This window comes from Equus asinus, chromosome 16 (genome assembly GCF_041296235.1).
Source record: "Equus asinus isolate D_3611 breed Donkey chromosome 16, EquAss-T2T_v2, whole genome shotgun sequence".
Classification (NCBI taxonomy): Eukaryota; Metazoa; Chordata; class Mammalia; order Perissodactyla; family Equidae; genus Equus; species Equus asinus.
Genome location: NC_091805.1, coordinates 33,950,901 through 33,978,649, shown reverse-complemented (window position 1 = coordinate 33,978,649; position 27,749 = coordinate 33,950,901). Strand labels below are relative to the sequence as shown.

The 27,749-nt window shown below is 36.8% G+C and overlaps 1 protein-coding gene across 1 annotated transcript in view; it reads right to left on the bottom strand.

Annotated features, from left to right (window-relative positions):
- Positions 1-426: 426 nt before the first annotated feature.
- The window catches only part of PLPPR4 (phospholipid phosphatase related 4), a 41,674-nt gene continuing 14,351 nt past the window's right edge, over positions 427-27,749 (bottom strand). The window contains exons 2-7 of the mRNA XM_014851520.3: positions 18,143-18,328; positions 12,153-12,282; positions 9,504-9,699; positions 7,872-7,929; positions 6,957-7,130; positions 427-3,978 (exon numbers count right to left, since the gene is read on the bottom strand). Coding sequence (XP_014707006.1) covers positions 2,653-3,978; positions 6,957-7,130; positions 7,872-7,929; positions 9,504-9,699; positions 12,153-12,282; positions 18,143-18,328 — 2,070 coding nt within the window. The 3' untranslated portion in view covers positions 427-2,652. The remainder of the gene's footprint in view (positions 3,979-6,956; positions 7,131-7,871; positions 7,930-9,503; positions 9,700-12,152; positions 12,283-18,142; positions 18,329-27,749) is intronic.

Below are 27,749 nucleotides of genomic sequence, written 5' to 3'. Positions count from 1 at the left end.
AGTTTTGATTCATTCTTATATTCCAGCTGTTTTTCTATAAGCCAAGTTATTATCCATTCGTAATCTGAAGTAAAAAAACCAAATGTTCCAATTTTGGTGAAGAAATCTAATCTTTATTTCTATGATGTTAGCACAATATACTCACACAAGAGCTTTGATCTGTACTTAACAAAATACATTATAGCACTTTACAAACTTTATCAGTTTGGAAAACATTGCATAACATTTTATTAAACACAATACTTTATATATATATTATATATATTTTCATAATTTTATATACTTTAAAAAGATAATTAACTCTCTTTATTCAATACTTGGTTTTATCAGTAAAGCACAGCCTAACAAAGGAAGAAGTGCTCTCATTAGCAAATAAGACCAATAGAACACTAAGAAGAGATAACACCTGTTAGTTTCATTTATTTTAAATTAAGGTACCAGTGGAATGTAAACAAATATTTTTTTGTAATTTTTTTTTACAAAAGATGTATTATCAAATATACATGCAGAGGTCTGAGTTCTAGCGACTATCATATGTCCTTAACAATGTGGTACAATTCGTTAAGTCATTAAAAACTGTAGCCTTTGGCACTTTGAGTAGAAAAAGAATATATCAACATTTATGTAAAGAAAAAAAAACTTCAATGATTAGAGAAGTACTTTAAAATCTTTTCTTAAGAAATAGGAAAGATTAGGAAATATCACACTGCACCTGAAATGCTGCAGCTTTTTTTTCTTCAGAAAACCAGTCCACCTTCCCCTCTATCAACTGGCAAAAGCCAGTAGGAGCGTCATGATGGTGATGGTGGTGGGGTGAGAAGTGGGGAAGGCAACATTTTACTCCCACTCCCCTCTCTGAGAAGGAAATTGCCAGAAGGGATATAGTTGAATCTGTATTTTATTGCCAGAGTTTTCAATTCTGCTGGTTTCAGCTAAATCCCTCAAGCTTTAGGAGGTTGGTGACTCTAGGAAGCTCTGCCCTTATCCCGTAGAAGCTGAGAATGACGTGGTACGATTCGTCTCTAAACAATCCCTCTGTTCTCACTGAAAACTAAACTGAAATCAGATCAACCAGCTTTGTTGTTCCCTTTTATCCCCTTGGCAATAATCCAGTGTATATTAGAATTCTTAAAGAATGGTGTAAAAAAGGTTTAATACTAAATTCCAAGAACCAAATATTTCTTCATACTTAAAAGAAATTTTTAAGTTGAAAAACACTTCAGAATGTTTTGTTTTTATCTTCTTATTGATAATATTGATTTCCTTTGATTTAGGCTGAAGGCTTCATTCAGGATAGGTAGCAAAAACTGTTGTTTGCAAGTTAAGCACTAAAACTGTGCCTGTTTAGATATTTGAAGAAATACATTCTTAATTTATATTGTGAGATACTTTCACTTATCAATTTGCATTTTCTTCAGAGTCTTCCTGTTGGTGTCCAATTAACAAAAATATTCTAGGGAAGAAGGTAAAACCTAAGTACTGTGGTTCTAATTTACTGGTTATCAGGAAATTGAAAAAAATTATAATCTGGATCCAAATGGAATTTTTGGACTACTTGTTAAGATGGCAAACTAGGCCAGCTGGTTGGAGACATCTCAGAGTAGATCTGACTAACATTGCTGGCAACATAATCCACAATGTCAAGTTTTGGTTCAGATTTCTTGTTTATAAATTCACAGCAGTGTATTTTGCTCTAGGAATGTCACCCGTTATTTTTGCTTTCAAAGTAGAAGAACATACGTATAACATCAAAAAATTTTTAAATCAATAAATAAAGGAGAAGCCATAAAATGCAAAATAGGATCACAACAATTTCAAAAAACTCTCTAAAACAATATATTTTTTAAATTATGCAAAGGTACTCACTAAAAACCATATTCTTCATTAGCAGGATCTATACTTAAATAAAAAGTAAGCAGCAAAAAAACTTCGGAAAAATACTAGTTGTTTTCTTGCACTGAAAATTCTCCTACACACTTTTTGTTCTTGAAGAAAGCATAATTTTTAAGAAATGCACAAAACCTTTTCATTTTTTGACTGTGACAGAGCCACTACAGAGGAGCTGCGGGGTGTCCTACTCTAACACAAAGCAGCCAGCATCTTCTTAATACAGTAGCATTTCTTTGACAAGGAATTGCACACCACTATTTCACAGCTAAATAGAATTTGAGAGTTTACACGGTATATATACTATAATAATCAGCACCACCCGTATTGAGCTTTAGGTGCAGATTCTGCAAAATGAATATATAATACTGCATGGCCTCTGCTGTAGGGAAAACGTGTGTTCTGGATTCCCACAGCTATTATAAAGAAAAATCCCTAAAGTTGGCACATTCAGGAAGTAAAATAGTATACATTGAAGGAAACCACTTTCTTTTGATACTGCCCTCTGCAAACCTTTTGAGTTTGAAGATAGGTCTTAAGAGTCTTCACATTATCACATGAGTTAGGTTCTTGCGTTGTGCTTTTCCCTCCCCTTGATGTGAAATCTACAAGCTTGAGTGTAGTAGTTCTGAAGAGTCATTGAGTTCCGGGCTGATGGTGGATAATTTAGTTTGATGAGAAGACTTCCCAATCTGCTGGAACGGAGCACAGGTGGAATCAGCATGTGGTCTTTGGGGGTCACCCAAATGATTGAACCGCCATCACTCAATCCTTGTAAGCCCGTGTCGGGGAGGTTCCTTTGTAGAAGATATTTCTAGTGTTTTCCGGGCTGTTGCTTCTTTCAGGGATTAAGATGATGTTGCCCTTTCTCCTTAGGGTGGAATCGCGAGAAGAAGAAACGGACAGCGTCTCTGAACCAATTTCACTGCCTTCTACTGGGGTGACGCGGATGGTGGTGATTCCGTGGTGGTGATGCTCATTGTTATCAATGTTGCTCCTCTTGCGATCTCCAGAACCAAAACTGTCTTTCAGGGACTCACAGCTTTCTGAGTCCCTGTTGAGATCATTGAGCTCGTAAGTTTGGCGAAGGCTGCCCTTTTCAGGGGCTTTCCATTTCCAGGAGCCACTCCCTTCGCCTTCGGTGGACGGGATCTGTATGATGGGTCTGTTGTTCTCCGGGTGAGCCTCAACCCTCACGATTCCACTGGGTTCGTGGTCTGTCAAGGTTTTGTAGCGGATGGAGCCAGTGCAGGAGACCGTGCTGCCTTCGGTGTTCTTGGGGCTGCTTTGGAGGACGCCCTGCTGCTTGGACATGGCTATTACTTGCATGATCCGGGGCTGGCTGTTGCTTCTATTACAGGCCACGGTCTTCTCCGCAGCTTTCAACCACTTGGCCCGAGCAGAACTGCTTTTGGGGGAGGTGCTCATGTTTTCTTGGGTCTCCTCAGGGATATGCACTAACTGTGAGGACCCAGGGCGGGACTGAATGGACACTCTTGGGCCCCCAGGCATGCTGTTATTACACCCGGGGACAGTGCCAGGCTGGATCTTGAGGTACTGATTGCCAGGACCATGGTGGTCTCCATTCACCCCCACCCTTGACGGCTCTGAGCTTGACCTCATTTCTATGGATCTGGGTGGTGACTGTCCAGGCTCAGTCTCTATAACTTGCAGGGACAACTTCCGACTTTCATTCTTATTCTTCCACTGAGTGAGGAGCTGCTTCGATCTAGCAGAATCCATAGAGGCATGAATGGTGGCGTTTCTTCTGACAGGGTCTTCTACAGAAGGGGTGTTGGCTCTAGGCAGGGTATTACTGAAGGTAACCATGTTCTCCTTCCCCATGGGGCTCCGTGGAGTGATGATTTCTACATCAGCATTTGCCCTTTTGAGGTTTGTCAGTGAGCTAGCATCTCTGTGGTTTCGGTTGAGGATGCCTTCTGTGTGAGCAATTCCATCACTGCTGCTACCATTTTTAGCAGATAAAACTCGGCTGGGGTCTTGATTGAGGTCTGTCAGAGACCTGAGGGCTTCTCTGTGCTGAAACATACTCTCATCACTAGGCAGAAAATTCCCCACAGCATACAACCCCTAGTGTTGAAGAGAAACAATAAATGCCATGCGTTAGAGGACCCACCGAAGCACATCAATAAGCTATTCGCTCTCTATACACCACTGACTAACATAAATAACAAAAACTAAAACGACAATTACTCAGAAAATAGTTTGTAAGTTATATCATAAATCACTAAACTAATTGTTCAGAAATATGGAACCCTTTGTTTTTTTATTAGTTGGATTTTCTCTCCTTTCTCCATCCCACTGGATGTTTTTGTGAATCTTATCCTCTGTGTGTTTTGAGATGAAAAGTCAGACAAGGAGAGAAATAAGGACCTTCTGCTTTTCAAAGCAATTCATTTTTCTGGATTTAGGAGCGTCTTGTTGAGTGACACCTTGAATGGCTTAACTGATTTATTTTACCTTCCATCTTTGATCACACCTCATGATGGAAAGCAGGAGGGGTATGCACACAACAAAGAGTCATTCGAAAAACATGACATCAGGTTTTGCCGTGAGGTCAGAGACCCCTATTGTTACAACTCACATCAAGTACAGCCTTGTGTGTTCAACACTGTACAGAGTGTTCTGTGAAGACAGAAGCTGTCACTAGATTAGGGCACCTACGTTCTTTCCTAATTTAAACTTGGTGTAAGTTAGGAAATAATATTTGATCAATTCAGTGCTAGTACACTAAATTTGAGCCAAATTTTATTTAATCTTGTCTTCATACTCAAGCTATAGATTTTTTGTTTTAGATTTTTGGGGATAAAAATTTGCGAAAGGCTAAAATTCAGATTCAAAATTTTTACCCTTTTTACACATAGAAAGTCTAATTTCTGCTGGATTTTCAGTTTTTGAGATGATTAGTTTAGAGATAAGAGCAAGCAGCAGATACCTATTTGTATGCTAATTTCAATAGCTGGTAGCCACTGTCTACTTTTTCAAATCAAACCAAAGGAATCCTATGGATTTAACATTTATAGAGTGCTTAACAATAAGCGACAGCATTGGCTTAGAAGTGATAAATTTCCAATTTCAGGGCATAGAGTGCAAACAGGAATGGAATAAAGTCAGACTGCTGCCTCTCCAAGTACTTTAATTCCTGGTTCAAATCTTCTTCTGAAAGATTTGCTCTCACTGCCAGAGTTCTCAGGTTGAGTAGTCCCTACCTAATGTTCTATTAATAATTATGTTTAAAGTTGTAAGTTTAGGAAAATCCTCCACTGTAAGTAACCTCTGCCAATACTGTTAACATTCAGTGCCCAGCACTGTGCTTGATAAATATAGTTGTTTAATCTTTGTTATGATAAAGTAGATAGTTATTATCCTTATTTTATAGGTGAAGAAACAGGCTTCTGAGAGGCTATATAACTTGGCCAAGCAGAGAGAGATTTAAAATTCAAGCCCCAATCCTTCAGACTATGAAGCCCATGCCAATTCCAGGACACCATGAAATCACACACATGCAGAGGCAATGCGTGAACGAGACCACAACGGTTCCCAGTCTTCTTTATTCACCCTCTAGCATACATTGCCAAGCAACACTCCTGTGGGCAACCCAGGCTTATGCACAATTCCTGGCACACTTACTTTAATTTGATTACTTTCTCTTGCACGGAAGAAAGCATGTGAGTAATAATGAGATTTGAAGTGACAATCCTGACTATTCTAGTTTATAAAAATGAAAAATGAATCTTTCTCACTTCAGTACTTTTGCTATTTTTTGTAATCATTGTCTTATAACACCTTTCACAAGTGCATCAAGATTACATGATTGAGAACTGCTGCTGAAGACCATTTTCACCTCTCTGTCAGCTCCTCTCAGTTTCCTTCTTCCTCTTGTTGCCTCTTCCTCTGTATGCTGCTTGTGTACTGGTGTTCCCTGGCTTCTTTATATTCTTATGATCTGGCAATTTTATATAACCCCATAACTATGTTGATACTTGCACCAGTAATGTCCACGATTTCCAAATGTATTTCTCCATCACTGATTGCTCCTCTGAGGTCCAGACCCAACTATTCAACTGCCTATTGATCCTTTAATTGAGTTCATCAATCCCCTTTCCCTCCATCAACCTGCTTCCTCTATCATTTACCTGGTCTGTAATGATGTCACCATCTGCCCAATCTTCCAAGCCAGAAACCTGGCCATTATCTCGCATTCCTCCTGTTCCCGCACCCTCCACTTATACTTGCTCTTTCACATGTCCATCTTTTTTCATGTGCAGTTTCTTCTGCTTTAATGCCCTTTCTCCTTTCCTTACCCTAAGAAAGGCTCATTTTTCAAAACCACATCACTTCTATGAAGGCTTCTCTGACTTCCTTAGGCAGTGTGCATTTCGTTCACAGCCTATTGTTTCATTTAACATACTGTAACTGTTTATATTTTTATTTGTAAAATACTGTAACTCCTTGAGGATATATCTTATTTCTCACTTTTCTGATACTTAGTATAGTACCTGGCCAAGATTGGATATTGAATAGATGTAAAATGAATGAATGAATGAATGAAATGGACAATCCCAGTTTCCTTATGCTGAGGATATTTCCCTTGGAGGAAGGTCAGGCTTGAAAATAGAGTACTGCTGAAGAATTCAATATTAGTTGGATCATAGTTATCTCCAGGTGTCACATTTGTGTTATTGGGTAAGTTATATAATCTTCCACTAAATCTTTACTTTCACTAACATTATTTCACTAATACTATTCACTTTCCTTATCTGTAAAGTTATTCTGGTAATAATAGTCCCTGACTCTTTTTCTAGGTGGGTAGTGTAAGGATAAAAATGCAATAATCCTTCTAAAATCACAGTTTCTGGCCCATGATAAGAGTTTAATAAATTATTTTACTGAGAATGGGATATGTGTTTTGGCTTAGCATGGAGATGCAGCCAGAGATTTTCTCATGAATATAAACTATATTGTTAATAAATTATTACAGTGCAAAATATTCTATGCATGTTTTCCATTTTAAGCTGTGGTTTATTAAATAATAATAAACTATTTACCAAGTACAAAGCAATTCCTCCTCCTATTAAAAAGCCACAATAGACATCAACTGGGTGGTTCTTATACTGAGTTATACGTGTTAGTCCACAGATGATTCCACAGATGATAAATGTGAAGACCAAGAGAGGTTTCAGAAGCTTAGAGGAATCCGTTAATGTGGAATTGAAGTACATCTTAAAAATGAAAGAAACAGGTTAACTATGTTAGAAAGGTCATTTTATCATTAAATCATAACCAAATAAAAAGTTAAACTCAAAAGCCTAACTGATACATTTGACATCAATTTTACTGTTCCATTCCCCCTGCAATGGCTATGTTCTATACCTGCAAAGAAAGGAAATACATGACAAAATTGATCAAATAAGTAACTGATCTCTCATGTAATTGCATGAAAGTTTGAAAAAATAGAAGCAGTAGAATTAGTCAGTTGTTTAGTGTCCATGTTACCTGTCACATAATTTCAGTCCATTTTCCTCACATAAGACCTCATTGGCTATCGTAATTAATCAGATACAATGACCATTTGCTGTATAGCATTTATCAAACTTATATTGACTTAGAACTCACTATTCTTACATAAACACTACAAATAAATTGTGTGTTTACTTAATGTAATTCTTTCAGTTTTATTCGTGTGGTTCACAATATCCTCCCATGGAGTATAATATTACATTAAAGGGATACCAGGCTAAATAAATATTCTTATATGTGTGTAGAAAAGTGATTTTACTATAATATTGTTTATAGTAGCATCAAATTTCTGCTTTGGATGCCACTGTATTCAAGGACTACTGTGCTAAAGTTTACTGTTCTGTGACTACACAACTATATAACGTAATTAGTCACTTGGGGATACCACTCATCTCCTTGATTTTCTGTAGGACACAACTTGATGAAAAGGACCAGTAACTTACCGAAACGTACACAGCTGCAAAGGCGGCGAGGGTCGCATGTTGAGAAGGGAATGACTTTCTGACAAAGGAAGACAGTCAAATTATGCCTTCTAGTTTAGATATATGGCTAACAATCCTCTCAAGAACACTAAGCGGGTAAAATGTTCAACTTAAAAGTCGCAGGGCAATGAGCAATAACTATAGTTTCTGTTTGGTTTTCTGGAGGAAAGTCTGATAAAATAAACGCTGCTGATCACCATTAGTATTAAAGGGTAGTAGTGATGCACTTTCCAAGACAAAGTGCTAACTTTGTGAGGGATCACTTCATTACACCATTGGAATTATGGTTGAAAGTAGAAACAGATTGGAAAGCATTATAGTTATTCTTTGGTATTAGAATTATGTCAGTTTAAAGTGGAAATTCATAAAATCTAAGATTTTAAAGCTTTTAAATTTTTTCTATGCTCTAAATACATACGGTTTCATTTATATAAAAATTTAAAAGACAAAATTATTTTCTCACAGCAGTGGGTCTAAATGTGTTTTTCACCCTCTAGAAAGCACAAGAAACTCTGACTTTAACAAAACGTTTCTCTGTATATTCCACTTTAAAATAATTATCTCGAGAATCACAGAGCATCTTATTTAATTAAACAATTTAAGGAGAAAAGTGGGAGAGGTGAGACACAAGATAGCAAGAGAGACACTGAAAAGGACAGACAAAAGAAGAATAGAAATTTCTTTTAATGGATAAACATTTGGAAAAAATAAAATTCAGTTATATTAATGTCCTTCTAATTATTTGATACTCAGTAAAAAGGACTGCCATTCAACACAGGCAAGATAATGTAAAAGGACTGAGAAAGAATAGAGGATATAGATCTTAAATGTAGGTTCAAAATTATTGAATGGACCACGAGCACTTGAATGTGTGTAATTCCATAATATCAGGCTCTGATTCTTCAAGTGTACCTATTAACTTATTTTTCACTCTTAAGTCAATCTTTGGGAACTTGTTGAATGACAAATACAATTCTTATAATAATTGTTTACTGCCCCTCATCCTTCTGTGACTTATTTCTTTTGAACTTACAAAATATTATCTCTTACCATACAAGCTTATTTTTTACATTATTGATTGAAAAAAAATTTAAAATGTTGATAGTTTCCTGGGTTTTTCTGTCCCTTATTTTCTAAAATCCCAGATGTTATCCTTTTTTAAAGTCTACGAAAAGGAAAATTCACTTGATTTGTTTGATAAAACATATAATAGAGATGTAAATATCTTCCACTTAAGTCAATGCAAGACACATATTGACTGTAAGCCATGACTGACCATAAATATCCTAAAATAAACCAACTGTGGTAACCTAAAACCATAATGAGTTTAGGGTAGATCACAAAACTTGAATGGGCTTTGGTGATATGAAGACTGGTGACAAGAATGCGAAGGTGAAATTTGGAGATAGAAGGATTTAGAATGAGCCACCAAGGGGTTTCTATGGTTTAATCACCAAAGAGATTACCGTATTGAGAAGAAAAAGAAAATGAAAATCATTGTGACTGAAAAATGTATGCCTAAGATGATACCTCAAGCTATTAACGAACAGTGAAAACACTGGCACGGAATGTGTTTAAACGTCAGTTTCTAACCTGCCACTGTTGATAACTGTAAGGTCAGATCCTGAGCAAATATCTTCTACAATGTAGGAATTTTCTTTGCAAGACACATTCAGAGAGGTGTAGTTTGGCTTGCAGACAGTCAGAAAGTATGGTGCCTGATATCCTGTGGACAGCTGTATGATATCTGTGATGAGAGCTGTAGAGCAGAGTCCAAACACATGAACACCTATAAGCAAAAGGAAAGAAACTGTTACCAAGTTAGTGCTTAAAGCTGATGTTGTGTCCTTATCAATCATGTTTATTTCACATTAACATGACAACCTTTAAATCTGCTGTGATCATTTTCTCTGAGTTTATTTTGAGGAGATAGTGTAGAAAATTCCTAAACTTCTAAACAGATTCTTAAGGCAAAAATAAGGTCAATTAGTATCTCCAAAGTAGTAATTTGAGGTATTTTTGTCAGTTTGGTTAAATAGGGCCAATACTTAATATTATTAACTATAGGTCACTTGTCAGATACCTGGAACATGTTAAGGTGACCGACTGTGTGATTTAAGAAGGATTAAATATGGTGAATGAAGCAAAATTCAGGATAATTATAAATTGCTTAGAATGTTTGAGCTGCCAGGGCTCTCTCTTCTTGATGGTCCCTAACTCCAGCCATAGTCGTCAAACCCTACAGAATCAGTTCAAACTCCCAAGAAGCTGTAGTCATATCAGGAATGCTAATGAAAACAGAGAAGAGGGCAAGTGGACCCTGTCATGAAAACAATAATTGTATCATGAGTACAGGGCTGTGGGAGCCTTCCTGCAAGTTTGGAATTCAGAGATGATGTTCTTATATCTCCTCGTCCAAAATCTATCTTTCTTTTGCCTCCTGGGGCCAGTCTTAAATCATAAACTCACAAACCCCGATGCATGCTTGTGTACTCCAACTCCGTTCCTGCTTCAAGTCCCTTGCCTGGACCTATCTTTGGGAGTCTAGCTCTCTGCTCTCATACACATAATCTGGAACTCACCTACTCCCTCTATGTTGTTCTGACACCCTGGATTCACTCTGACTTCACAGCCTAAATTCTGATTCATGATTTGCTCATAGAAATCAGTGTGAGACACACTTGGATCATTTTTCAGTGGACTCCTCCAGACCAAGATCGCTGGCCTGCATGTTACTGTGTTTTGTCTTTTCCTTCTCTCCTCCTCATTATCTAACCATCACTCTCCCAATTCCTTCTCCACCCACACCTGGGGTTCAAGACACGGGAGGTTTATTTCTACATTCTAATTCCCCAGCAGCACGCAAGGTCTTAGAGAGGACTATGGATAAGTGGGGAAACCCACCCATTTTTACCTTTGGAGAATGAGAATCTCCAGACGCATGGAGGATGGAGTTGCTGACTCTGGGACACTGTTCTCTAGCGTAGGATGGACTATCCTCACAGAATAAGGCATTTCAGAGAGGAGAGCAGCTGCATGTCCTGACCTTTTACTTCCTTGCCTAAGTTCATGACCCTGCTAAGAAGCCTATTCTTATCTTACCGTCTCCATGTGCCTTGCCTGGTAAAGCAGAGTCTAGGGCATGATTTAGACCAGATTTTTCCTCTAGTGGGAAGACAGTTGCATTTAATTATCTACTAGGTATTAAATGAGACTACTTATTCCTTTGAGCTGAGAAGTTACAAGGAAAAATAACTTTCTACTGACTTAATTGGAATGAATGTAAAACATCCACATTGGTGTGATGTACTGTGGCTTGACTTCTCAACTCAGTTGAAAAAAAAAAAGGTCTGTGACTTGACTAACATTAAGATGGTCCCATGCTGAGCCAGCCCAGAGGCTCTAGCGATTAAAGTTCGGCACTCTCAGTGTGTCAGCAGGTAGGTTCACTTCCTAGGTTCACGCTACCTGTCTTTCAGTTCCCATGCTGTGTTGGTGGCTCACATAGAAGACCTAGAAGGACTTACAACTAGGATATACAACCATGCACTGGGGCTTTGGGAGAAAAGAAAAAAAAGAGAAAGATTGGCAATAGATGTTAGTTCAGGGCAAATCTTTCCCTGCAAAAAAAAAAAAAAAAAGGATGGTCTCATGCTAATCAGAGAGGAAGGTTTAGATACTGGTTTGATTCAGATGCTGGTTAGCCAGCCCCATGGATTTTCTATAGGTCTCATGAAAAATGGGAGGTAAAGTTGGAGGATATAACAAAGGAAAAATAGCCTTGATGCAGTACTCTATGGTGACATTTCCATGTGCAGTAACTTCTGGATGAAAACGCTCCAGGAGAACTGAAATGGAATCATTGATGTTGCTAAACTAATTTCTGAAGAGTTATCCATTCATACTGGCCTGCTGACATTTATTCTCCACTTTAAAAAATGAACACAGATCCAGAGAAACCATTTTAAAGTAAATCTATGCTTCAACCACAGCTAAGACAAAAATATACTGAAATGCATGGCATGTTAGCTCTGAAAACAAGGACTATAACTGTAAATAACACATTTCAGATACAAAGCCCAAATGTTAGTGTTTTAGCAGTTTTTTAGTATAATGTAAAACTCATCATGTACCTGAAATTATACAACTAAATTATAGCTTTAAAGACTTAATATCTGTAATTAAATATAACATTCCTATTTGAAAAAAACATTTCCTTTCTTTGTGATTCCCCACACCCACCAACAAATCTGACGGCTCTTCTAAGGAAAGAATTGAAGTTGCAGCCTCCAGCGTTAATGTTGGGCTCCAGTCCAACCCCATTTCTTCTTTTGGACAGACAACAGTAGAGAATTCCTTCCCCTACCATAATCTGCAAAGATAAGAGGGTTTTCAGAATGAACTCAATGGGTACAAATGAATTATGTTATCTCTTAATACATCATGAATTCAACAAGGTAAAGTTGTATTGTTCTCAAAAACTTAAAGTGAGCAATTTCTCTTGAGTATTTGAGGGAGCAGTGTAAAGTAAGCAATGAGGGCACTATAAGGAGCATGGTTTGGATCTTCCGTGCTCCTAAATACGGGTTAAGGGTGTGATAGCATCCCGGAGTTTTAATGTGGTTACGTTGGCCCTTTGTCCAACAACACCCAGTGATGTCTAATGATTAATCACATGGTGACTGATTCTGCTCTCACTCTGGGGAGTATTTCCTAGGTGTAGATATTTAGAAAATGTGTTTACACTGGACAGAGAAACTTACTGTAGTATCAGAAGGACTACCTTAAGACAAGGAACAGTGCACTTGCCATAGGATTCTAGGACATAGGACATCAGTGAAGGAACTCAATATATTTAGACATCATTTCCTTCAGGAAGTTTTCTTTGAAACTTGAATTAAGCCCCAGCTTGAATTAAGCCCCCTTTCATGTGGCTTCCTTAGCCTTTGTCCTTCCCTCTAGCATAACTTGATTAAAGTGCACTTCAATTATTCATTTAATTCTCTCACTAGACTAGGTCCATCTGAGGAAGACCCGTTTCTTCTTTACCTTTTATCCTCACTGTCTAGCACAGAGCCTGGCACTGTGGAGTTTGCATTTGTTACCTTTGCTGTGGGATTCTCGTTGGCTAATTACCCTGGGCATTTGGGTTGTTAGTTATTCTGTACAAGAGAAGCAAGATTTGAAATTATGAGTTTTACTTATGCAAAAAATTTTAAATATTTTGGATTACTGTATCTAAGAGATTACTGTGAAATTAGAATTGATTTGTATAAACATGTGGAGCTGAGAAAAGTAGACATATGTCCTTTAGATATAAGTGGTCATGTTACTTTGAAGATTATAACCGTGATTAGAGGTTGAAACAGGTTTTCCAGGGGAAACTTCCCAGTTCTCAATACCAGCTTAACATTTATTTTATGAAGTATTTAATATAGGTTTCTTTTAAACTGATGACAGTAAGCCTACGCTCTTCTGCTTCGAATGCTCAGTCTGCTACATTTAGTTCTGTAGGTAATGTGTGTGTCCAATTATAAAGAATCTTAATTTGCATATAATTTTCTTAGTGAAACTCTCCTAGTAACCATATGTGTGTGAAAATCGTGACATACATGATAAACTCTTTTAAGATCAATTATATAGAAATAAAAGGAATTTTTTTCAAATCCTTGAACATTTAGTTAACTATTTATGCTTCTTGAAAAATATCCTACATTAGCACTTTAAGTTAGACATGGAAACAATAGATTCTATATTTCACATAGACAGATATGACACGATACACCATGCACATAGAATAATATAATGGTTATCTCAAAATCATCATTGCAAGAAAATTAACCACTCATTTCTCAAATGCATTGTTGTATGGCTAAAAGACATTGATTTCATCTTCACTTCTTCAATAATAATTCTGTGAACAATTTTGTTTCTTTCTTTTCAATTGTATATGTGATGGTTTGTGTCTTGTCTGTGAATGCGAAATTATATATAAATTTATTTGTCCAATGCCATTAGAGAAATGTGTCATCACACAACATAACAGTCATTATCTCAAATGACCTTGAGATTTCAGAGGTTTTATTTTAGTTCTTTAATATGCTCAAAACTCATATGTCAAGAGAGTGCTTTCACACTATTTGGCTTGATTATGTAATATGAATAGAGGTTTCTTGTCAGTATCTTGACATCACCCAATTGTCTCTCTCTTTAAGGAGGACACCAATTTTCTCCTCACACTTCTATTCATTTAACCTTGATCTATATGTCATCGCATGAATTTTCAAAATGATCCAATTTGGGTTAAAGATAGAATTCTCCTCAGGGGAAGGAGAGATGCTTCCTAATGCATTTCCAGATGCTCCTGCTTGTTTCCTTGTTCTCAATGGCATGCTGTTGTGCTGCAATATGGTTTCAGGGATTGGCCCTTGATGATAAAATTATTTGTTGCTGTTGTCATTTGTAAATAGAAAACAGTTTATGACAAGTATCTTTTGACAGTATTCTCTTTGTGATGTACACAGACCTGAAAAGAAGCCATACAATTTTTTGGCATCTCAAATATCATGGACAGGTTTTTGGAAGAGATTCCAAAATGACTGTTTCAGGGGAGTGTAGGGAGGAAATATATTGCTTATTATTGTATGGGCACTGCCCTCAGAACAGGCACCACAGGGAGAACTCACAATCCGAAAGGTCTTTCTTGTGAAAGCAATAAAACACAACAACAAAAATAGTATAATATTCATCACACTATCTTCAATATTTAAATTTGCAATTTATGTCTTTTGAAACCCTAATACATTTGATATTCTACATTTTGATTGTACAGTAGTCCCTCCTTATCCATGGTTTCACTCTCTGTGGTTTCAGTTACCGAGTCAACCTCAGTTGGAAAATATTAAATGGAAAATTCCAGAAACAAACAATTTATAAGATTTAAATTGTATGCTCTTCTGAGTAGCGTGACGAAATCTCACGCCATCCGCTCTATCCTGCCGGGGATGTGAATCATCCCTTTGTCCAGGGTATCCATACTGAAAAGGCTACCCGCCCATCAGTCACTTCAGAGCTGACTTGTATCAGGTTCGGTGTAGGGTTCGTACTATCATGGTTTCAGGCATCCACCGGGGATCTTGGAAGCTATCCCCGCCACGGATAAGCAGGGACTACTGCATGTATAGTCTCTGAAAGCTAAGGTTACCTCCTAGGAATTCTAATCTAATTCTGATAGGATTCTCCTATAAAATTTGATATACTTATCCTTTAATAATGTGTAATAAAATTTTACTTCCAGAGAAGAGAAAGTGCATGTAGATTTCTTGAAGATTTATGATAAACCCAGGTGTTTTGTGCTGTTTTCCCTGAGAAATAATCTCCAAAGGACTAAACAAAGTGCTTGTTTCATTATCACTCTACAGGAAGTGAAAATTGAATATTAAGGATGAAACTTTCCAATTTAAGGACAATTTCAGAGAAATGCAAACTTGCATTCCACAGACATGAAAGGAATTTTGACAGTTTTTCATGCAATGTCACAAAATCAAGTTATTTTTAAAATATCTCTCAAAGCATAAAAAAAAATCTGAGAAGCAAACACTTGATGATTTTTGTTTAAATGCCTGTATAAAAAGATCAGTTGATCTTTCTTTTGCTCATATAAAGGTCCTTTTAAAGAATATTGCTGACAGGAGGTCTTTTGTTTTGCTCTGTCTTCTCTCCAGGTAAATGGGTGAAGACAGGAAGTGCCTCTCCTCACACAAGCGGGCTTTAAAAGCCATTTCCAAACGAAGGGTTCCCTCTGCCTCCCTCCCTTCCTCTACTACTCCATTTGAACGAGGTTTATGCCACCATAAAGATAAAAAGAAAAAGGCATCCTTGAAAGTCAGAGATTACGGTCTGTTTGTTATTTTCACTTTCAAGAAAGGCAGGTAAGGGGTTAAGTAATGACATACATAGTGAGATCAGAGACAGAATTATGGTTCTGGAACAAGATGGGACCAGACATTGGGACCAGTGTTGAGAAAATGCATGCTTTGGGACAAAGTCTTAAAAATAGAGGGAAAAACAAAATTAGAGAGAAATCTAGAAGAAGTATGATGTATATTTGGAGAAAAAACTGTGAAAAATAGTATTTGATGGCAGCAAAGTCAAGACTTGAGTTACCATTGAGTTGTTTACCTAAAGCCTATGAAACAAGTGTGGAAGAAGAGAATTACTGACATCCTGGAGCTTTAAGTGATATGGGGGAAATTAGGGACACCAGGGTGTAAATATTTCCCTAGTCTGCCTCTCGTTCCATTAGGAGGCATGCAGCCGCTATCGAGGCCCTGTGGAGACCCAGGAGTTCAGTGGGGCCTTTGCCAAAGGAATTGGCACTGGGCTCCCCAGGTCAATGTGGTAGAAGGGAGCCATGGCACATTTGTTCTTTCATTTCTCAGGGCTCGAGAAAGGAAGCTGCAACCCAGAATCCCCCAGAAAACATCCTTAAATTGCATATTGAGAACTTATTACGGGAAATGAGGGAGTCAGAGAAGCAGGAACACAGTGATGAGGCCAAGGTCATTGTCCCCAGGACATGTAACAGTGTCAGCAAAGGGATCAATGTGAGATAAATGGTTCTGGCAGGGAGTGCCACAATTAGACTTGCTTTCCTAGCGACTTAATAAAATACCCTAAGGAAGAAAGACTTCTGGATATATAAAAAGCAAATTATTTAAATGAATAAATATCAACACAGTCTTTTCAGCAGAGTCGTGAACATTTGTATAGTATTTTATTTATTTTATTTCAAATATATCAATTATAATAAATTGGTGCACTACAACCCCCCTTAGGAGAAACACTTTTTGGTGTAATAGATTTAAAAGCATATATTCTTTCCACTCTTCTCAAATGACTGGAAGACATGAAATTTTTTATGTCTTTAGAGAAATGATAGGAAAATGCTGTTATTCTGAGCAATATTGCACTGTAAATATGTTTTATTAGTCTGAGTGCCAGCTATTACCAAGTACATTATTAATATTTCCAATCACCCTGGAGTTATTGGAGTTCAAATAACTCATTAATTTACAAAGTATTTTGAGACCTTTTAAGTATGATAAAGTTGTATGGAAAATTAAGTTCCAATTTTATTTTCTGAGAATATTTGACATTATTTATAGTATAAACAGCGTGTTATGATTACTTAATATAGGAGAAATTTTTAAAAAGTAAATTCATAGCTATGTAAAAGTATAGAGTTTAGAAGATCTATACAAAGACTTGCCTAAAGCTGCTGATGTACTGACCCAGAACAGGCCAGTTCATTAGGGAGTCTTGTAGAAACTCAATTCAAACACAGCTTTTAATTTCACAACCACTTCCTCTAACATTCATGAGCACGATAAAAGCAAAGTAAGAGTTCCTCCTGGTAGAAATAAATATTATTAACCTTGAAACACGTCTCTTGCCTCTAGGTAGGATTCTGGGGGCAGAAAGGATGATGGAAAGTCTTGGCCAGTCTTAATTATTAATGAATTTATCTAAAAGTATGTTATTCACAACGTGCAGGTTAGCAAACTAAAAACAACTATGTTTTTAATTCGATTCCAGTAGGGTAGGGCATTTCTTTGTGTTACATATTTTGAAATGCAAATGCCTCTTCTGAATCTAAAGTATTTTACTCGTGTGTGTGTGTGTGTGTGTGTGTGTGTGTGTGTGTGTGAGCTGAGCCAGGAATGTGAGCTGTGTCCTCTTTATAGTTGCTGATGCTCAGTGCTCATAATCAACAAAAAATGCTAACCTGGTATAAAATGACACTGTTTAAGTAATATCACCATGTACATTTGAGAAGATTCTGTCAGCTATATAATTATTTGTTTTTTCCCTCCAGTTTTCCAGACTTCAGATACCAAATAAGCACATGAAAAATACATTAATTAGGAAGTGTATCAGAAATGTCATTTTAGCTCAAGGAGAACTATGCAGTTACAAACCTTTTTTTCAGAATGATTTATAAAAGTAAACACTAGGGACCATCATTTTTGCAATCATATAATCTTAACTTTTAATGCCAGAAATTTTAAACTATTAAGTATTCCCATATGATACTGTCAAAATATCTCAAAGACATGATCTTTCTGGTCTAAGATTTAGAGTTCACTTTTTGTTTGCTTTTAACCTACTTATTACACAAATATGGTCATTCTTAGTTTTCTGGGGCAAACACAATTTGGGGCAATTCTTACCGTAATTGCAGGTCCAGCAAAAGCCAAACTAAGCAACATGAGGAAAGGAATTGCCTCCTGGGTGGGTTCAATGTACGGCATGCTAAGACTCCGGTCATAGCAGCTAAATCCAGAGTGCACAGGTTTGAAGACATCTGTGAGTTCCAGGAAGTACAGGCTAACCACCGATGAGGCCAATATAGGCAACTGAGAATGAAGGACATAGAAGATCAATTTATTCTTATATGCAGGTCATACATAGAATAAGTACATCTCGAAGTAGGAAAGTGTATTTTTCCCCTTCTCTTGACACTCCTCTCTGATCTCAAGTTAAACTCATCCATAAGTACCTTCACATTCAAAATACATCTCCAATTCATCCACCTCTCACCAGCCTGCCATGAGCCCCTGTCGTTCCTCACCATTGCTCTTGAATTACCTCCTAGCAGGTGTTCCTCACTCTTACCCTTCCCACTCCACCTATCCATTTTCCGCACAGCATCCCAAGGGCTGTTTTGAAAATATTTTAGATCATATCACTCCCTATCTTAACCACTCCAGTGGTTCCCATCCTACTTGAATAAAATCCAAATGTCACACCATGGAATGCAAGTTTCCGCATGATCTGAATCTTGCTTGGTTCCTTACATCTTATATCACATTTATAGCACTCCCCAGCCCCCTGCTCACTACAATCCAATTGGTCTTCCCTGTTTTTTTTTAATTGAGATATAATTGACGTATAACATTATATTAGCTTCAGGTGTACAACACAACGATTCAATATTTACATATATTGCAAAATGATCATCACAATAACTTTAGTCAACATCCATCACTACACAGTTACAATTTTTTTCTTGTGATGAGAACTTTTAAGATTTACTCTCTTAGCAACTTTCAAATATGCAATATAGTATTGTTAACTATAGTTTTCACACTGAATGTTACATCCCAGCAATTATTTATCTTATAACGAAACTTGTACCTTTTGACCACCTTTACCCATTTTTCCCACCTCCCACCCCTCACCTCTGGCAACCACCAAACCATTCTCTTTATCTATGAGTTCTGTTTGTTGTTGTTGTTGTTTTAGACTCCACATATAAGCGAGATCATAAGGTGTTTGTCTTTCTCTGTCTGACTTATTTCACGTAGCATAATGCCCTCAGGTCCATCCATGTTGTCACAAATGGCAAGATTCCCTTCTTATTTATGGCTGAATAACATTCCATTGTATGTATTCACCACATATTCTTTATCCATTCATCCATCAACGGACACTTAGGTTGCTTCCATGTCTTGGCTATTATAAATAATGCTGCAGTGAATGCGGGGATGCATATATCTTTTCCAGTTGGTGTTTCAGTTTGCTTTGGATAAATCCCCTAAAGTAGAATTTCTCAATCATTTGATAGTTCTGCTTTTAATTTTTTGAGGAACCTTCACACTGTTTTCCATAGTGGCTGCACCACTTTACATTCCCACCAACAGTGCACAATGGTTCCCTTTTTGCCACATCCTTGCCAAAACTTGTTATTTCTAGTCTTTTTGATAATACCTATTCTACAGGTGTGAGGTGATATCTCATTGTGGTTTTGATTTGCATTTCCCTGATGATCAGTGATACTGAGCACTTTTCACATACTCGTTGGCCACCTGTATGTCCTTTTTGGAAAAATGTCTATTCAGATGCTTTGCTTTTTAAATCACATTGTTTTTTAGCTATTGAGTTTTATGAGTTCTTTCTATATTTTGGATATAACCCCTTATCAGATATATGATTTGCAAATATCTCTCCCATTTGGTAGGTTGCCTTTTCATTTTGTTGATGGTTTCCTTTGCTGTGCAGGAGCTTTTTCGCTTGAGGTAGTCCCATGGTCTTCACTCTTTTCGTGTAGCAGGGAAATTTATTTCTACCTAGGGTTCTTTGCATTTGCTATTCCTCCTTCTTCCTTTTGTCCTCCTCCCCTGGCTCTTTGTATTGCGGTCTTCTCATCATTTCATGATGACTTCCTGTACTCTCTATCTAAGGTAGCCCTTGATCCATCCTCCCTCTCTACCCTTATCATCTTGCTTGATTTTCTTCATGGCATTTATCATTAACTGAAGTTAGCTTGCCAATTTAATACTTATTTATTTTTCATCTACCCCCATCTCCCACTGAAATGCATGCTCCGTGAAGTGAGAGTCTGCTAATGTTATGTATTGCTGAGTCCCCAGGGCATAGAATTGTTCCTGGCATGTGGTAGACATGCAGTACATCATTTAATAATTTAATGAAACAACAGATACTTGTTGGTAAATGACTAGTTGAATAAATAAGTAAATATTAGTTTATTACAATAACTAGACTAGAATTCCAGATTTAGCACATGAAAATACAAGTCACCCAGTGAAATTAGAATTTCAAGTAAGCAATGAATAATTTTCAGTGTAAGTATGTCCTGTGCAATATTTGGGAGCTACTGATACTAAAAATTATTTGTTGTTTATCTGAAATTCTAATTATACTGGATGTGCTCTAGTTTGCCTAATAAACCTAAACTAGACATGATTTACGTTCTACGCTTTGTGTTATGGATTCAATTACTCATTCATTCAACCTACAGTATGCTAGGTACTATGTGGGTGCTAACTATAATACGGAGAACAGGATACGGGCTTGGCCATCAAGGATCATGAGCTTAGTGAGTGACCTGCTTTCAGCTAAAGAGAAAATACCATAAATATATTGTCTCATGCTAGGCCTTTCAGAATCTGAAAATGCAGACTTATATAACACTGAAAAAATTGTTTAGTTTAAGGCTTTGTTACTTGTGGAGGATAAATATTTATTCAACCAAACAGAGCAGATTTTTGATAAAGATATTATTGACCATCCATGATTTCTGTTTGTCTGGTTTAAAAAATAAATAAATTATAAGACAGCATTATGCCTTCTGTTCCCGAGAGGTCTTTTTATAATGAAATGAGAATTAAGTTTATTGGAAAAATTAATAATGCATGAAGATTAATCTGGCATTGTCTTTCTGTTTTTCAGATGGATGCTTTTCAAGAGAGAGAGCAAAAAGTACATCAAAACACTTATATGTCTCTTATTAGACTTCGTGATCATTTGATCTCTGCAATATCTGGCCCTTTCCCCTCCCCACCGCCCTCTCCTGTAAGGCAGGAAGAGTCGCTTTCAGTCTTGACCAATAAATCAATACTTCATGATGCATGTGCATGATTGGGATTCTCCACTTGAATCTACTTAAACATATTTTAGTTTTAATTTAACAAATACTTCATATAGCACTTACCATGTGCCAGACAAGTTTCCGTTTTAGAAATTTTAATTAAGTTTATTAATTAATTTTAACTCATTTAACTTAAAACTTTCTCTTATGACATAAGTTAAGCGCTCTCATTATCTCATTTTGCAGGTTTATAAGGTCAGTCTCCTCTCATAAGTGGCAGAGGTGGATTCTGAACCCAAGAATTGTAGCTCCAAAGTCTTATTTCTTAACCACTATTCTATGCTTCATTTCCAAAAATGGGAATAGAGTTTTAGGATAATGAAATACAATTAGCATCAATTAATGGGGGTACTGTTTAGCTTAAAGTTCTGTTTAAGAGTTTGTAATTTGAAAATCTGTAGTTAAAAATATGTATCACTTAGCGTAAATAGACATTATCTTAAAAATATGGTTTCTGTAAATTCAGAAAATGTTTTCCTCCATTAATTTGAATGTTAAATATTTCACTTTTAAGCCAAATGTGATGATGCACCTTTTTTTTCTTTTTCCTTGATGCCTTTAGTTCATATTTTAGGTCTTCTACATATATTTTATAAGTGGGAATCACATCTGAGACCTTTGACATCCACCCAAATAAAATCCGATCTCACTTTTAAATGCGTATGCCCCAGTAAAGTGAGTTTGATGTATTCTACAGAAAGGTGAACAAAACTTTGTCAATATGACCAATCTGAAAATTAAGTAAATCTTCCCTAGTGGAGACATTATTCACCATGGAATTTTGTGGATGATTATTTCAGAATCTGCTCAACTGTGCCAATGAAGATAGAGCCATGGAATGAAAGTACTATTCCTACAGTGTGTATGTGTGTGTGTGTGTTTGTGTGTGTGTAAATGGGGAAGGACACTCAGAATTCTACATACTGGAGTAAAATCAATGGGGTCCTGTGGTTTTCAAGACACCTATGAGGTCTAATATTAGCTCTTCCACTCACTACCACCAGGGTGACCTTGGAAATCTTTTTCTTAAATCTCACTTTTCTCATCTATGAAATAGATACATTGATAGTACCTATCATCACAGGCAGTTGAAAGGATTAAATGAAATATTGCAAGTAATATTCAACAATACCTGGAGTGAAGACTAGTAAATAAATGTTAGTATTATTGTTATTACACTGTTGTACATTACTAGTATATACTATATTGTTCTTGTTGTTATAACTATTAAGAATAATATAATCATCACATGTCACCTTTTTCATAATGCCTTACTTGCTAATCCTTTTTGAGAGTAATTTTTCCCACTATTAATTCCCCAGCACTTCTTCTTAGGAAATTTTTATACACTGTTCTTTATTATAGTTATCTGCTGTAGATTGTAGCCTCTGCTCTCCTTCCCAAATGAAAATCTCCTTAAGGTAGGGGCTTAATCTGATACCACTAATAATATACATCATAGTGACTTCCAAATGTATGTGCATATATATATATACATAATAAATTAATGTGAATCAAAATAATTTCCTTCATTAACATACACATTTTAGTCCTTTCGTTAGCCTTCTTGAAACTGTCAATTTTTCCAGTTATACTATTTTTCTATCTATATATTAATACTTTTTTTAGTTCTATAAAAGCATGTTTCAAAACTGTCTTTCGTTTTCAAAATAAGATTCATATTTTTCTCTCTTTTTGATGTTTGCTTCTGTGACCTTTTTTTTTTTAAAGTATCCCTTATTCTTTGTCTTTTATATCAATTTTGTTTTTAAGAAAGAGTGATTTGAACAACATAAAATATTTGGGAAAAGAGTAATATTATACATTGTTTTCCTATACTATATTTTACTACTGGACAGTGTAATGAATTAAATTATGTTTACTTCTAACATATTTGTCTTCAAAGGTATCTTTCATCTTTTGAAATGCTCAACAACAGAACTTTCTTTCGAATGTAAGAAATTTAAAAGACTATATATATATATATGCTAATTTTGGTATAGATATTGAGTTGATATATACATAATAAAATCACACAAACATCTTTTGATTGCAGGTAAAATGAGATTTTAGAAAAGATTTTAAAAGGTCTACATATTTGGCCATTAAGAATTTTATTCTCTAGTTTTGTTATAGACAAGAAAAAAGTGTGAACCATGCTATTTTTATGCAGCAATACAGAGGAGGGAAATTACCTGAAGATTAGGAAAATAGTTTTCAAAAAGAAAAGAATGATTCTTATAATCACCATCTGCTAAAGAACTTGTGAGTAAAAATAACAGCAGTTTTTAAAGAGAAAATTAGAGCAGTTTCAGAGGACCGGGCAAACAAAAGAAGTGTGCTTCAAAAGACTACATTTGCCAGATAATATTGATTTTTCTGATGCCAATTCAAAAAGGACAAGTCTACAGTACGATATATTTTTTACAAATTGATACAATTTTAGTGAAACATTTGATGGAATCTATCATGACCTTTTATCTAGGTCAGATAGCTTACTTGATTTTAGCATTTTGATAGTAAGAACAAACTTCTCATTTGGAAGAGTTCATTTTGCTCTCAGCCTAGAGTGAAGCAGGTTAATTCCATTCTTTTCCTTTTTCACAGCCATGGTGAATTCAGAGTCCTCTGAGATCCTCTTGAATTGATGGGATCATAGTCACAAAGGGCCAATTAACATATATGATATTCATGACAGATTGATTTATTCATTCAACAAATATCTATTGAGAGCCTACCAGGGCTAGGCATTATTCTATGTCTTGGGAATACAGTTGTGATAAAACAAATTCCTTATTCTCATGAAGATTTAATTCTTGCTGAGGAAGGCAGGTAAAAATTATACTAGAAAGAACATATACTATAAAGAAGATAAAATACAGAGTTGTGGTAATTGAGTGCCTGAGTTGCTATCTTAGATCAAGGAAGGCCTACCTAAGCAGGTGTCATTTAAACAGAGACTTAAGTGGGCAAGAATGAACTAACCATATAAAATCCAGATAAAAGGCATAGCCAAAAGGGAGAAGCGATGTAAGATGAAGTCAGAGAGATAGATTTGGGATTAGTCTTTGCAGAGAATTGAAGGTCATGGCAGGAGTTAGTATTTTATTCAAAGTACATTTGGAAACACTTGGGAGCTGCTAGGCACTGCTCTAAGTGTGAGGAATATAACAGTAAACACGATAAAGTCCCTGTACTCATGGAGCTTACACGCTAGTGGATGCACGGCAATTGCAGTGATCCAGGCAAGAGATGACGGCAGCTCTTACTAGGGTGTGGTGCTGGAGATATAGAGAAGTTGGCAGATTCTGGGTGTAATTTTGGAGACAGAAACAACAGGACTTGTTGATGGTTGGTTATTGAACAGAAAACAAAGGTTCTTTTCAAGGATTTGGGGCTTGAGCAGTTGGGCCAGTGGCGTCATTTACTGGGATGGGGAAGGCGGGGAGAAGCTTGAGTAGGAGGAATCTAAAGTTCTGTTTTGGAAATATTAAAACTGAGGTGCCTCTTAGTTATCAAAATGTAACTGTGAAGAAGAGAGTAAGATGCCAATCTGGAGCTAAAGAGAGTCCAAGGCTGCAGGGAGACAGCTGCAAGTCATTGACACAGGACACTCTAAACCCTCACTTTTCAAGAACAACTCGTGCACGAGAAATTTCGAAGCTAAATTACCCCGGTTTTCATATAAATAATGTCACAAGAAGTCAAAGAACATAACTGTGTGTATTCATACCACTCATACGCAAGAAATAATCTAGAGAAAAAGAACCTTTTTTATATTAATAACAAATTTAAAATGGGAGTCTGGGAACCAATCCTGATAAGTATCCAAAAACCATCTAAAGTGTGAAATTTAAAACATTAATATAATCTATTGAAATGAAATTCAAATGGGAGGAAATATTAGCAGATCAAAGTAATTTTGTTAAAGCTGGTGGCCAGTAAGCGGGTTGTCATAGTTCAACACACAGCAATGATGGAATTTTCCATTTCCTACAACGCAACCTTTAATGACATTCCTTAGTACTCTTTGTCTTGTAGCTAATGCAGATCAACATTCCCTTTAAATATTGACAATAATAGTAACTGGTAATATGGTATAGGGCTTAATGTGTCTTCATCCTAATTGTAGCACGTTTAGATTAACTACAATGAAACTCAGAAAAAAACATTATAAAAAAACACACTAACACTTGTAGTGTCATTAAGAATAGGTCAGAATGAGTCTATAACATTGTTCAAAGCCTAGAAATCTAAGCTAGTTTTCACACATAAAATGGACGTGGCTTATATACCACGCAGAGATGTAAATTAAAATAGGGCAGTGTGATTGGGGGAAATCAATGCTGGCCTCGGAACCAGCAAAATCCAGTTTCTTCTCTCATTTATTCCACTAATTTCTGGGATTTGGGGCAAGTCACTTAAACTTCCTGGGCCTCATTTGTTATCAGTGAGACGAGGGGCTTCTCTCATTGCCATCTAGTTCTAAAATTCTCCATGTGCTGTCAAGATGTAAGAAACAGTCCTCCCACCTCTTGCACACCGTCCCTACCATATACAATGTATGAGGTTTTCTACCTCCATTCTCTCCACAGTTTGTTTCATTCTCTACAATGCTTCCAGGCTAACTTCCCTAGAATTCACATCTGATCATGCCTTTAATAGTGCTCTGCTAATTACAAAATAAAGTGCTGTTTTCTAGAAGGACACTTACGACCTTTTATATCATAGCCTCAATCTGCTTCTCTTGTTTAATTTTGCCCTATACCTACTCTCCACTCTCCCAACTCACAAACAGCCTATGTTCCCATCACACTTATGTCCCAAAAAGATATATTCTAGTCTCTGCTTTACATTACATTTTCACAATTGTTTCCCATAAGAATTGTCCTCATAAAGGCTGAGAGCACAGAATTTTTTCTCCCTGAAACCTTCCCCATGTTCTCCATTCAGAAGTGAAGATCCTGCCTCATGTACTCCTTATAAATCTTTATTGTAGGACCTGGTGGTCTGCCTTGGATTGTAGTTATTTGTATATCACCAGCCCTCGTCTTAAGATCAGGTGCTTAAAGGTGAGATCTTTGTAAGCCACACAGTACTTTGAATGTTGTAGGTGTCCAGTAAATATTTGCTGAATTTAATTGAAAGAAATCAGGACATCGCTATTAAAGAAACAGAAAACATGGGCAATCTCTTAACAACACATAGCAGGTGTTGAGGATTTAGGTATCACATACTGTGCTGAGTTCTATACTACATTGCTGCATTTAATCCACACCGTATAAAGTATCTATTGGTATCCCCAATTTACAGATGAGAAAACGGAGACAGAAATAGGTTACATAAATTGCCCAAGGGTCACAAAGCTGGTGAGTGGGGGCACCTAAATCCCTACCCAGATGCTTAAGTCCAGGAAACATGCCCTAAACTGCTATGCTCCTGGGTCTCAACCTGCTTTCCCCTCAACATTGCTTCCATGGCTGCAACTCCCAAATGGGAAGAGGCCATTGCAGAGGACACATGCCGTTTGAAAAAAGACACCCAGTTGCTCCTAACTCTTAAGATACTCTTAAACAGCTTCTCTATCAACTTCTTCCTTATCCCTCAAACATGAAACTGCTTCTTTTGCTCAAATCCAATATCTGTCCTTTCTAGAGCACACTTCACTTTCAGTTACTGACAGTAGAAGTTTGTGAGCACCTGCTCATCCCTAAAAAGAAAAGAACATTTATTGAGTTTTTATATAGATATTTCCCCATAAATCATCTAATTTAATACTCACAACTTCCTTGGGAATTTTAATTTTGAGGTAAAGACCCTGCCCTAGGTAAGTTCAGCAGCAAGCCTGGCTTCTAAGGACAGGCCAGCAATTGAAACCTGAGCTGTGACATTCCTGGAAGGCGAGCCCCACTACACCCTGCTGCCACTTTGACACATGTCGCCATCTGGCCCTAGTCTAGTGCTTTTCAGGAAAGAATAGCCCCGGGCTTCAGTGGCAATGCCAGCTTAAAGGACAGCAGTGAGAGATGGCCACGTGTGCAAGGGGTTTAAGCGGCACCAAGAGTGAAGGGATGGCAAGCACTTTCAAATCACACTCTTAATGATATGATATTCCAAGGTCTTAAATGTTCTTCTCTTTGCAGTTTCTCCAATGTAGTTTTAATTTATTTTTTATTTTTTGGTAAAATCTTAAGAACCTTTAGTTATATCTTGGGTGTGCTCTGCTTTTATCTTCACTTCTGTCTTCCCTAGTGAGTGACTTCTTATACAAAATATCAGGAGCTGGGCACCTTTAAAGCTCCAGATGCTTTTCTGGCATTGGTGTTTCCTCTGGCTTGCTTTCTCTAACTGCACAGAGACGGCCCAGTGAATGCGTCGACCATGAT